General features: G+C 35.3%; 5 protein-coding genes across 5 annotated transcripts; all 5 read left to right on the forward strand.

Moving 5' to 3' along the window:
* The first annotated feature begins 181 nt into the window (after positions 1 to 181).
* On the forward strand, positions 182 to 1210 carry LOC100183491 (prefoldin subunit 3). Its single transcript, XM_002122023.5, has one exon. The coding sequence runs from the start codon at positions 268 to 270 to the stop codon at positions 841 to 843; it is 576 nt and encodes a 191-aa protein (XP_002122059.1). The 5' UTR covers positions 182 to 267; the 3' UTR covers positions 844 to 1210.
* On the forward strand, positions 1209 to 2605 carry LOC100185051 (39S ribosomal protein L41-B, mitochondrial). The gene has a single exon (XM_002122290.5). It carries the CDS (start codon positions 1280 to 1282, stop codon positions 1715 to 1717), a length of 438 nt encoding a protein of 145 aa, XP_002122326.1. The 5' UTR covers positions 1209 to 1279; the 3' UTR covers positions 1718 to 2605.
* Positions 1949 to 2404, forward strand: LOC100182681 (oral cancer-overexpressed protein 1-like). Its single transcript, XM_002121125.1, has one exon. It carries the CDS (start codon positions 1949 to 1951, stop codon positions 2402 to 2404), a length of 456 nt encoding a protein of 151 aa, XP_002121161.1.
* On the forward strand, positions 2604 to 7753 carry LOC100181141 (methylcrotonoyl-CoA carboxylase beta chain, mitochondrial). Its single transcript, XM_002121966.3, has 9 exons — positions 2604 to 3089; positions 3435 to 3684; positions 4236 to 4365; positions 4667 to 4836; positions 5080 to 5183; positions 5648 to 5835; positions 6381 to 6543; positions 6921 to 7076; positions 7268 to 7753. The coding sequence occupies exons 1-9, from the start codon at positions 2689 to 2691 to the stop codon at positions 7422 to 7424; spliced, it is 1719 nt and encodes a 572-aa protein (XP_002122002.1). The 5' UTR covers positions 2604 to 2688; the 3' UTR covers positions 7425 to 7753.
* Positions 7754 to 8227: 474 nt separating this feature from the next.
* Positions 8228 to 10887, forward strand: LOC113474270. The gene is made up of 6 exons (XM_026834667.1): positions 8228 to 8545; positions 8805 to 8892; positions 8939 to 8964; positions 9022 to 9119; positions 9585 to 9722; positions 10137 to 10887. Exons 1-6 carry the CDS (start codon positions 8339 to 8341, stop codon positions 10201 to 10203), a joined length of 624 nt encoding a protein of 207 aa, XP_026690468.1. The 5' UTR covers positions 8228 to 8338; the 3' UTR covers positions 10204 to 10887.
* Positions 10888 to 12444: the final 1557 nt, after the last annotated feature.

The following is a 12444-nucleotide window of genomic DNA, read 5'->3' on the forward strand; positions in this document are numbered from 1 at the left end:
AATGCATAGTTGCTTCGTTTTATGCTTAATTTAAAATTGTACACATAAAGAAAATCTGATTTATCTTATTACAATTTTTTGAAATGTAAACGATATTTAAATATTTGTATTCTTTAAACGGTAAATGAAACTTTTTATTCCCTTTTTTTACGTTAAATTATGTAATACTATGTCAAATTCTAACATGATTAACTTTCTAACAGAAAGCAGTGTAAGAAATTATAGTAAACAATATAAAGTATTACATACTTTGATTTTATAATTAAAATGGAAGGTGACAGTAAAGTTGTTGAATCAAAACCCCATCTTGGAATCCCAGAAGCTGTCTTCGTTGAAGATGTTGCAAAATATTTGAAAGAACAAGGCTCCTGTACCTGTGAAGAAGCACTCAAAAAGTTGGAGGAAAATTATCAGAAATATAAACTCATGGAAGTAAATCTGCTGCAGAAAAAGCAGAGACTGAAGCAGCAAATCCCGGATTTGAAGTCCTCCCTGGATATTGTTAAGCACATGAAGAGTATAGAAGGCACAGACACCACAATGACGACAAACTTTTTTCTTTCAGGTGCTCTCCACGCTAAAGCAAAGATTCCCCCCACTAAAGAAGTTTGCTTATGGCTTGGTGCAAATGTCATGCTCTCGTACAGCATAGAGGAGGCACTCGGGGTTTTGAATAAGAATTACACTACTGCTATTTCTCATTTAGATTCCGTCAACAAAGATTTAGAATACCTGAGAGACCAGTTTACCACTACTGAAGTCATGTTAGCCCGCTTGTACAACTGGAATGTTAAACAAAGAAGAGCTGCTAAAGCCACCACTAATGGCTCAGACTCAAAATAAGATATTAAAATTTGTGTTTTGTGTTTGCTGTAGTTATTTTACGTTGAAAAAAACCTGCAAAGTGGGCGTAATTGTCCCATATAAATTGACCATAGCTGTTTTATAACAGTGGTTCACATGAACAACACATAGAGTGTCGCTGAAAATGTTCCATAAAATATTAAGTTCTCTCTAACTTTTGAAGCATGTATGCATGTTTTTGCAAGTTCTAAGAAAAATGGCGTAATATTGGTTTAAAACAATCCTGTTGCATGTGTTTCAGTTTTGTTTTGATATTATACGTTCATGCAGTAAGGTATTGAACTAACATAATTACTTAATATATAAGGTATTAGATAAAATTGTAACTGTTTGGATTTGTATTTAGGTCTTTAAACAGCTAGGTTTACTTTTAAATTTACCAAAAATTTGCCAAAAAAAACTAAAGACTTGTAAAATGCGGTTAACTCTTGCTCTTCTTCAACGAATGTATCCGAAGAGCAGTTTTCGTCGTCCAATGGAGGGAAGAAACATGCGGAGGAAAAAGGAGCTATATCTATGGCCGATGACCTTCGGAGAGCTGGATGAGGAGGTTGAAGAAGATGGTCGAAGGATTCCAGTCCGGGATCGCGTTCCGGAAGTTGTGGTTCCTGATCTGAAGGATTTTTCGTTGAAACCTTATGTTACTTATCGGGCTGAAGGGATACATCAGCCACCCACGCAAGCTAAAGATTTGTTTGACGCATTTTATGCCCCTGCTATTGAAGCGGAGTTACAGAATGTCCCGTTAGAAACTGTTCCCGAGTCTGTCTTAGAAAGTGATGAAAAACAACCTAAAAAAAGCTTTTTAACAAAAATATTTAAGAAAGATTCCACTAAAGAGGATTCAAAATAGGTTGACAATATGGAAATCATTAAATTTAAATTATTTTCAACTTGAATTTACTCCTTTTTGCCACTCATTTATCAATGCTGCTTATGTTAAACTGACCACCATGTAATACTTTCTGTAATATCAGTATGGTATTAATGGTATAACTTGTTTAATATTATCTTTACTTAATTTTATTAGAAGAGTTAAGTTTTATTTAGTTTTCAACAGCATATTTTTTGAAAAATATTCATTATGTCGTGTGAAGTAGATCATGTGACTAAAGCCAACCTATCAGAAGATGACCCATTCGATAGCATTGTCATGATAGAAAATCGAATGATGGAGCAGGGGTTCAAAAATGGTGTAGAAGAAGGCAAACTTGTTGGTCTTAAAGAGGGGGAATCGCTGGGCAAAAGCAAGGGTGCAGAGGTGGCAAAGGAAATTGCTTTTTACCTTGGATTTTGCACTACTACATTGTTTATACTTAACCAAACTGAAAAGCTGACCAAAACCCAGCTTAAAGCACTTACTGTGTTAAACAATATGAAAACCATGCTTTGCCGGCTGGAACATGAAAATGTATCTATGGCTAGTGTAATAGAAAATCTTGAAATGACAAAATCACAATTTAAGCAAATAACCTCATTGCTAAGAATAAAACAAACTTATACACAATCAAAGTATGGAAGCATGGGCTTATCTTTTTAATAGTACAACATGCGCTATGAGCTGTACTGCCTACATGACCTTTGTTTGCATAGTGTTCTAGTTGCACCATACATCCTGTGTGTTTTCTTGCATTACTTTTCAATGATTTCTTTCCAAGAGATTTTACATTGTGTTTGATCGTTTGTCGTAACTGCTTGAGTTACTGGTATTATTTGTTAGGCACCTTTTTATTTTACAGAAGCGTGCAATACAGTTTTGTTTATCTAGTACTATTTATAATGGAATAAGACCGATTTTGTAAGGAAATCTTAAAATTTCGAGCCATGGCAGCACTAAAAGCAAGCGGTTTCATTCTAAAGTCATTTAGCCTCAACAGGCATGTTATAAGACTCCGAAATATTTACACCACCCCTGCAGCATGTCGAGACTGGGTAATACCTATCGGAACAGAACAAGATGTAAAATCAGATTCTTACAAGAAAAACTACGATGACATGTCAAAACTTGTTGGTGAACTTCGGAACAAAACTGAGAAAATTTCCTTAGGGGGTAACGATAAATCAAGAGAAAGGCACACATCCAAGGGGAAATTATTAGTTCGAGACCGAATTAAATTGTTAACAGATCCGGGGTCAGCTTTCCTGGAGTTTTCACAGCTTGCTGGGTATGATTTGTATGGAAAGGAAGAAGTACCGGCTGGTGGTATCATTACTGGGATTGGAAAGTAGGTATTTTTATAATATTTTAACTATACTTGTAGTTAGTTATACACTTGCAGTATAATATGTTTGAGGTTTCAGTTAGGTGGAGTAACAACTCAAATTTGCCTAAAAGATAATAAGTTATAACTGTCGCTTGTTGCATCCAAAAAAATTTGTCACCCACGATGTGCCTTGTAAAGAGACATGTGGTCATTTGTGGTGTGTATGTATATACAAAAAAACTTGTTATAACAAGTGTCATTGCCCTGCCACATAGAATGCTAATAAATAAGTCAAATTTATCTGTTTAAAGCAGACCAGATTTAACACGCTATAGATATATATTCCTAAATTTAAATTTTCCCTAGAATTGCTGGAACAGAGTGCATGATAGTAGCGAATGACGCAACGGTAAAAGGTGGATCATATTATCCAATCACAGTCCAAAAGCATCTTCGTGCACAAGCGATCGCGAGAGAAAACAACCTCACTTGTGTCTACCTGGTTGACTCCGGAGGAGCAAATCTTCCGAGACAAGCGGATGTCTTCCCGGATCGAGATCACTTTGGGAGGATTTTTTATAACCAAGCGACCATGTCTGCTGCTGGAATGTCCCAGGTCAAATATATTTAATTCACCTATTTTTTTAAGGTTTTTTTAAAAAATACACTAATGTTTAAGAGGATTTTTTTAATCCATTATTTCACTGATTATCAGATGCAATATTATTTAATATTTTTCTGTGGCCTGTTGAAATTGGTTACTGAACACGGTTAGTTAGCACGCCTGCCTGTAACCTAGAGGTAATGGGTTCAAGGCTCGTTTTTGCTACCATTGTGGGTGTATTTGTCCTTGGGCAAGACACTTAATAACAATTTTTCCAACCCATTGGTCAGTAATGGGTTTTTCAAATTATCAGCCACACATTTAAAAAAAAAGAGAAAAAATCCCCCAGAAATAAGTGCGCACAATGTAACATACTTGGTAACTCGTAAGCTGGCGCGAGGTGTATAAACATCCGTGTTATTACAGCTGTCGTTTTCCAGCCACGCGAGGATAAAGTAAGTTTCATTCAGGATTAGGGCAGCAGTACTTCAACAAGCAGTTTTGCTTTTATATTGTATATATTTATTATTTACCCCCCTTAATGTACTGTATATATTTCACAGATAGCTGTAGTGATGGGTTCATGCACTGCAGGTGGAGCTTATGTACCAGCTATGTCAGATGAAAGTATCATCGTGCATAACCAAGGAACTATTTTCTTGGGTGGACCCCCACTTGTTAGAGCTGCAACTGGTAAACATAAATTTTGACTAGATGTCGAACTGATATTTAAACATTGTCATTTATTATATGCCATATAGTTGTAATTAAAAGATATGGTAAATTAAAAAAAAGCTTCCAAAAAGTGTTAAAATGAATCTAAAAATTAGTGTTGAGATAAAACAATGTTCATAGTATAATTGGTATTTAGGATATTATTAGTCCCGGGTCTACTGGTATATAATTGTGTAACTATTTTTTGTTTACCACCAAGTGGGACGGTAAACTAGAAGGAAAACATGTCCCATCTTACCCCACCCTACTATATCACCAGGTGAAGTAGTAACAGTGGAGGAATTAGGAGGCGCTGACTTACATTGTAAAACATCAGGAGTAACCGACCACTACGCCAATGATGATCCTCATGCTTTGCACATAGCAAGATCTATTGTGAAAAATCTAAACTTAAAAAAGAATCCGGATATTGTGATTGAAAAACCAGTGGTAAGATGATATTTATCATTTTTGTTGGACAGTTTTTTTTATTTTTTTAGAATGTTAAACAATTTATAATGCATGGTTAAAGGGCTATTTTGGTGCATATTTCACTTCTAAGTGATTTTTGTTGAACCACAAATTATAAATTATACTATTTCATCAAAAAGTGATCATATATGTACATATATATATTATATCTTATATGTGTGTCTTTTTATATAGCAACTTATAACTGTGTTTATTTTTTAGGATCCTTTATTTGACAGTAAAGAGTTATACGGTATTGTTGGAACAGATTTGAAAAAACAATATGATTGTCGTGAAGTTATAGCTCGTATAGTGGATGGTAGTAGGTAGGATGATCTAAAAATTAAATATTGTTTAATCTTTTTGATGTATTTCACCATCTATTCTATGTGGGTGAGGTCCCGCAGTGTGGCACGGCATTGATCCTAGGAATTAGGCCAGGAGTGGCCCATTACTCGACATCCGGGGTGCTTCCGCATGGACCGGATTTCTTTTTTAGACCTTGTTTTTTGCATTACAAATAATAATTTGGGCTGAAAAGTTACCTTATGGCACATAGAGTAGAGCTTATAGTTTTGCTGTGAAAACTTTAACGTAAATGCTAACAACTAAAAACGTTTCTAATAGAGGTTATGAAATATACAACCTGTCAAATATACAACTTTAATCAAAGTTTTTTTAGTAATGTAACATAGGGGCATGCAGGACAATATTCCATTCTTTCATTCCTCATATTCTAATTTCAAAAAAATACATTTTTTTTTAAAATTAAATTTACGATTTTACACAGATTCGATGAGTTTAAAAAGATGTACGGAGACACCCTTGTATGCGGCTTCTCTCGAATATTCGGAATGCCTGTTGGAATCATCGCAAATAACGGGGTGTTGTTCTCAGAGTCTGCACTCAAAGGAACTCATTTCATTGAACTTTGTTGCCAGCGCAAGATTCCTCTGCTTTTCCTACAAAATATAACAGGTAATAAGAAAAATCTGGAGTATTATACCACAAGGGGTTAACTTTGGCTGAAATACCTTTACCTTGCATAGTCACATTCCAATAGAATCTCAGTCTTCACATGTAATTCCAAAAAATAGCATTAATTTAACTAAATTACCATAAATAGTAGTAGCAACAAAGCATGCACCAAAGTGTCTAGAGCTGGCTGCCATGTGCATTAGTCCAACAAAGCATTATTGGTGCTTATTTAGTGCTAGCATTAAATATAGGCTACCACATTTTATTCTAGCATTAAATATAGGCTACCACATTTTATTCTAGCATTAAATATAGGCTACGCCATTTTATGCTAGTATTAAATATAGGCTACCCCATTTTATGCTAGCATAAAATATATATACCCCATTTTCTAATCTAACTTTGGCTATCAATTAAAACCAATTTTTACTATCTTAAGGTTCACATTAAGTATAAACAAATGCGTCCCTGTTAAAAAAATGTCTTACTGCGTTTGTGTGTCATCAAGCTAACTCAATACGTATACTTTATAATTCAATAAACAGGTTTCATGGTTGGTCGCGCTGCTGAAGCTGGTGGAATTGCCAAGGATGGGGCGAAGATGGTCACAGCAGTTGCTTGCGCACAAGTTCCCAAGATAACTGTGCTAATAGGTGGTTCATATGGTGCAGGGAATTATGGGATGTGTGGGAGGTCGTATAACCCAAGGTGGGAGAACTTATTTGTGGCAATTTGGAGTATTGTTTTGTTATGAAATTTATGAGGGTTTGTGGCAGTTTGGAGTATTTTTTGTTATGTGTGGTGCTGCTTTGAAAATACTTGTTTTTATGTCATAAAATTACACGATTTTATTGGACTCATTAAATACAATTACGAAGAAACATGTGTACAGTCATGCAATAGCAAAGTAATTAAAGTAAAATTGATGTGACTTTCAAATGCTTACGATCTTTTTTGTGATATCTTCTATAAACCATACTTAAATAACCCAAAAAAAATTTAAATTTAAAAAAAAATGTTTTTAAGTTTTTTTGAGATATTTCTAAACCATTCCATCATATTCTACCCCCCATGTAACTTCCCAGGTTCTTGTACATGTGGCCGAACTCTCGTATCTCAGTGATGGGAGGAGAACAAGCAGCCACAGTGCTCGCCACCATCACCAAGGATCAGAGGGAGAGGGAGGGAAAGGAGTTCACGAAAGATGAGGAAGATCAATTAAAGAATCCTATTATTGCAAGGTTGGTTTTCTATGCAATATAATGAGTTAGCTTGAGCGTGTTTTTCTTTTCGAAAACTTTTACCTCATTTGGAAGTTCTTAAAAATATTTTTCTTTTTCTTAAAAACATTTCTAGCCCAAAAATTTATGAGTTTATAATGTTTATTATTGTTTGGCATTAGAACAATTAAGATAACTCTTTTCTTCTTTAGGTTTGAGAAAGAAGGTAACCCATACTACGCGAGTGCCAGGTTATGGGACGACGGTGTGATTGACCCTGCTGACACCCGTACAGTCGTAGGGCTAAGTTTAAGTGCTACGTTAAACGCACCTATTCCCAGAACAAAATTCGGCGTTTTCAGAATGTAGATATATTGCAGCATGTTTTACATTTGAAGCCATTACCCATTACACGAGGTGATTTAACCATCACACATCATAAGAAGAACTTTTTTCATTTGGACTTCGGGTTCTGTCAGGTTAAGACTGTCAAACTTCTGGCACATAACAATGATAAAATTGTATTTAAAACGTTTTTTTTATCAAACTTCACTCTTCAAAGATGACAACATGAAGATCTCTACATTTCCTCATCGTGTATTTGGATGTTTACCTGCTTTTAATCATATAGATATATTTATTTATCGGAATCATTGGTTTTCCTTCCTCAAAATAAAGTGGTACAAAAGGGTGGTAAAGTATTGTGGCAACCTTCAAATCAAGTTTGATAGAAATGCTTCTATATTACACTTGTTGTTTTAATCAAATGGCTGACAACTCATAAGAGATCACTGGGTTGAATAATTTATGTTCAGTGCCTTGCCCAAGATCACACACGTCCAACATGGTATCAATGACGAGTCTCGAACCATCAACCGCTGTGCTACAGACAAGAGCACTGATCACGGTGCCTCGACCGCTTGGAGTACAGTACTACCAGTTCAGGGACATGGTAGTAAAATGCTTGGTTCCTTTTTCAAATCAAGCCATTTTACTACAACCACTGAAGCACCGATGTTCACAACAAAACGTAGGTACATTTCCTGTCTTTTTCTACCACGTTCTCTATTACGTACATAGTTGTTTAGGTGAACACAACGATTTGTGTCGTTATTTTTTGCGTAAGTAGACGGAAGAGATATCTTGCTTTAACAACACGGTAATGTATTACTGTTACTAGGGTATTTTACAAGCAGCCAACAGTTGTTCGACTAGATAATATTTAGGCTTTAGCATTTCTTACACTACAGAATAGCTGGCGTATTCGTTAATTTTACATTATTATGTTCTATGCAGGTAGTATGAACGGTTACTTAGTAGTTTTCGTGGTAACTTTTCTTATCGTATTTACTTTTGCAATCGAAACTGCGTATAGGTGTTTGGACGTTGACGATGACTTAGAATGTAAAAGGCGTGGGAACGAAGGTTTATGTGGCTACACAGATAAGGGTTTCACATGCGGCTGCTTGTTTCATGATAAACCTGCTTCTGTAAGTTAATTGATGTATTTTACAAATTGCCGTCCAATAATGCTAACAGGGGGGTAGCTACATATTCTTATGAGTATAGTTTTGGTTATAGAACAACTGGTTTAACGTTACTTGACATTGCTTAATTTGGCCAATTTACCACTGCTGCGTTAGCCTACATATAGTTTTATACAGTTTGATGTCATATGATGTATACATGATATAAACATGCTGTTTTATTATAACACGGCGCATTATTAAACCAGTAAATCCTTGTCAGGTACAAAGTCATTGGGATGCTAAAATGCAAATTCGATCGTTTTCCCAATTTTGTGAACCAGTAACACTTCCTTTCCATGAGGATACATGTAAACCAGAGTCCGTATATAAACATGTTTATATACGGACTCTGATGTAAACTATACCTCGGAAACCCAAACGTAAGTACTAGCAACAAAAATGACTGCAACAATAAACACATCGGGATTTTTATAAAGGAAAAGGAGGACTGGAAAATGGTTTGTCCAAACAGTGGCTTCATTCAAAGTTGGGGCGCATTCCCACCTGTATCCGGTAGCTTTCATGCAAGAATATGGTAAGGTGGTCTTACAATTCAAGATTCTACTACTGAAATTGTAAAAACACAGTAGTTTTTTCCCAACGGCTTTTAATGCCACAGCGTTACAAATTTACAAAAGAGTGTGTACCTGGTCGTTTTTAAACCAATCACCAACTTGTTCCTATTTTACTAAACTAGGCGTGTTATTTTGTTCCTATCTGAATCAGATACGGTATATGTAGTAGGAAACGGGACAACTTTAGCCCATACAATATAGTAGAGTGGGGAAGATGGGACACGCCCACCCTAATATATCAAAAAATATAATGAAACGTGCTCGATCTTACACCACCCTATTATAATAGTTTAAACCCCAAACTATATGAAAACTGTCAAAATCTCTTGTCACTTTTTCCTGTTTTACCAAATTTCTCCCTACTTAAATACTCTGGATCACCCTATATACAAACTCTGCTGAGAATAAAATGGTGTCCCATAAAGGTACCGATGTTGCAACGCAAAATGTCCGAGTTGGACTTGCAAGTGGTCGCCTTTTACTCAATCGAGAAAAGATTTCAACGTCCCTGTATATGACGAATACGTTCGAGCTGTGAGAAGCACCCACTTACACGATAAGATGTAGGTGTTTCTCAATATTGGCTATAACCTGAATATAATACTGTGGGGTGTAATAGGATACCTTTAGCACTTAAATCCCATATTTTCTGAGCGTGTTTTGACAACGTTCTTTTAGAGTCGTAAGGCTAGGGTTATGAACATCTTTGAGAGTTCTTTGTTTACTACTCTAAGGGAACAAGAATTAAGAATGAAAAAAATATACCATCTTACCCCAACTTAGCATTTTTCACGTGCGGTATATAACTATAAGACATGTATAGGCCGACGTTGGTATAGGCCAACGTCTAGAAGGCTACCTTTTTTCGTCCAAAAACGTTGGCAGTCAGTCCAAAATTTTAGCTTCGTAAAAAATACAAAATTATCGGACTAATTAATTTTTTATTTACAAAACATAACGGTTTATCAATCTAACAGGGACAACATTTGGTCTCTTGAATTATGTCAATGCGTTCCTACTCCACCTTCCAAAGGTGAACTATGACGTTACCATACGTCACAATCACATTACTAAAATCGTGATCGAAGTTCGAATGATGCAGCATTTTGTTTCTGTCAGCAAAAACTAATCAAGCAGAAAGTTATTGCGCCAACACCACGTGATAAAAAGTGGTTATTATACCCTTGCTACTCGTTATATCTTTACACTGTCACCACCGCAGGAAAAATTCATAAAAAAGTTGTACTATAGTGTTTTGTATGTACCGCTGCATTTTGTCTATATAGAGTACTATTATTATTGTTGCACAATAAGACAGTTAGTTAATTTGTACATTTTCAGATTTTTAAAAACTTATGTCAAAATCGATATAGGTATATATAGTACTGTGGGGTAAGATGGATATTGTTAGCACACAATATTGCATATTTTGTAATCGTGTTTTATAACAACTATAACAACACTTTTAAGAGCCGTGACGAGGATACGGTTAGGCTATATAATTCTGTAAATATTCTGTGCATACTACCAAGTGGGACGGTAAAATAAGATATAAAACATGCCCCATCTTGCCCCGAACTACCTTTATAGTCTCACATATAGCTCAGTAACTTTTGTTATATATATATATATATATATACGGTCTAGAGTTAACAGTTTGTATATCGTAACTTATGCACTGATCAATATATATATATATTATACCGTTGTACCAATACATAATCGGATTTTCTATTATTTTCCTATACCCTATTCATTTACTATTTTTGATATTCTATACAATATTAAAACTACAAACTTTATTTTACCAAAAAGCTCATTTTATGTTTACTAAGTTCCACTCATGGGTTGTTTTATAACTTTATGCCAATCTAGTTGTTCAAACTTTGAAGATTCTTCAGTAGATCTCTTCTACAAGCTTCAGGTAGTAGGTTACCCGTTTCGTGTAATATAGTAGGGTGGTGGAAGACGGGACAACTTTACAGTTATATGAAGTCGTGAGAATAAGATTTGGAATTCATTGAATGTAATTTGTTTACTACCAAATGAGAAGAAAAAACACAATAAAAAAGTGTCCCATCTTCCCCCATTCTACCATATATTGATATTGAAATATTATATTAGCGCACATCTGTATATACTAGTGTGGGGTAAGATAGGGACAGGTTATTATCCTCCCTCGTAGTATCATTTGGTAGCTAACAAAGAACGTAACCGGAAAACGAAAGTCGTTATAACACGGGTTTAACACCTCCTGCCGGCTTACAAGTTACCATGTATATGTTACTTTGTGGGGGATTTTTTTCTATGTATTTCCTAGTATTCCCTATAAGAGGAAATGAAATAAGGCAGACCAGCCCACTTTTAAGCATATTTACAACACTTTATTCTATATCCCACAGTGGAGCGACAACGCCAATCTTTTCTTGGTATACCGCACCTTTACTTTCATATACACATTCACTTGGTGGATCATGGATGTGACATTAAGTACTGATCCATTTTACTACGCCTATCTCACACATTGGGCTGAGTTGGTGATGGTTTTATATTTTGGTAATTAATAAAATACATCTTTTATAATTGTCGATGTAGCAGACAATTTTTCTACTAGGGTGGGGAAAGATAGGGATTCCCAATCGCGTTTTAACATATACTTTTCACTTTAAAACAAAATAAGCAAATATTAAAACGGATGCATGTTGACACAATGTAATTCCATTAGGTTTTGTCTTAATAATTGCTATGTATGCGAAATATAAAGTGGAAGACTTCAAAATTCCGACCGCAAATGTAACCGGAACCCTCTTTGTCAACCCGGTTTTTGAGTCAGGAGAAAATTCTGGTGTACACTGTAAGTTGAGGTTCGATATTGTGTTTCTTTAGAATTGTACTGATTCCATAACATACACGTACGTCAAAGCCAGGTCTATAAATGTCACAATTTCCCAAGGCACTAGGCCTATATTAGTGTTTACGACTGTGTAGTGAGTCTCTTATATACGTTACATTTACTACAAACAATAAAACATTTACAGGTAGTTATATGGTACAAGTATGCTTATAAAAACAGGCATGCCTTTAAATTTAGTTAAAGCACAAAATAGAAGCTTCTTTTATTCCAGGCGAGCAGCAAAAGCACACGAAGACGATAAAGTTGTTTTACTTTTGTTCTATAGTTACATTTAATATGTTTATTAACCTAGCATTTGGAGTATCTGCATTATACTGGGCCAACGCCTTGGCTACCGGTTCAAATGTATCTAAGTCTGCGCTTAATATACA

Source organism: Ciona intestinalis, chromosome 5, assembly GCF_000224145.3.
Source record: "Ciona intestinalis chromosome 5, KH, whole genome shotgun sequence".
Lineage (NCBI taxonomy): Eukaryota > Metazoa > Chordata > Ascidiacea > Phlebobranchia > Cionidae > Ciona > Ciona intestinalis.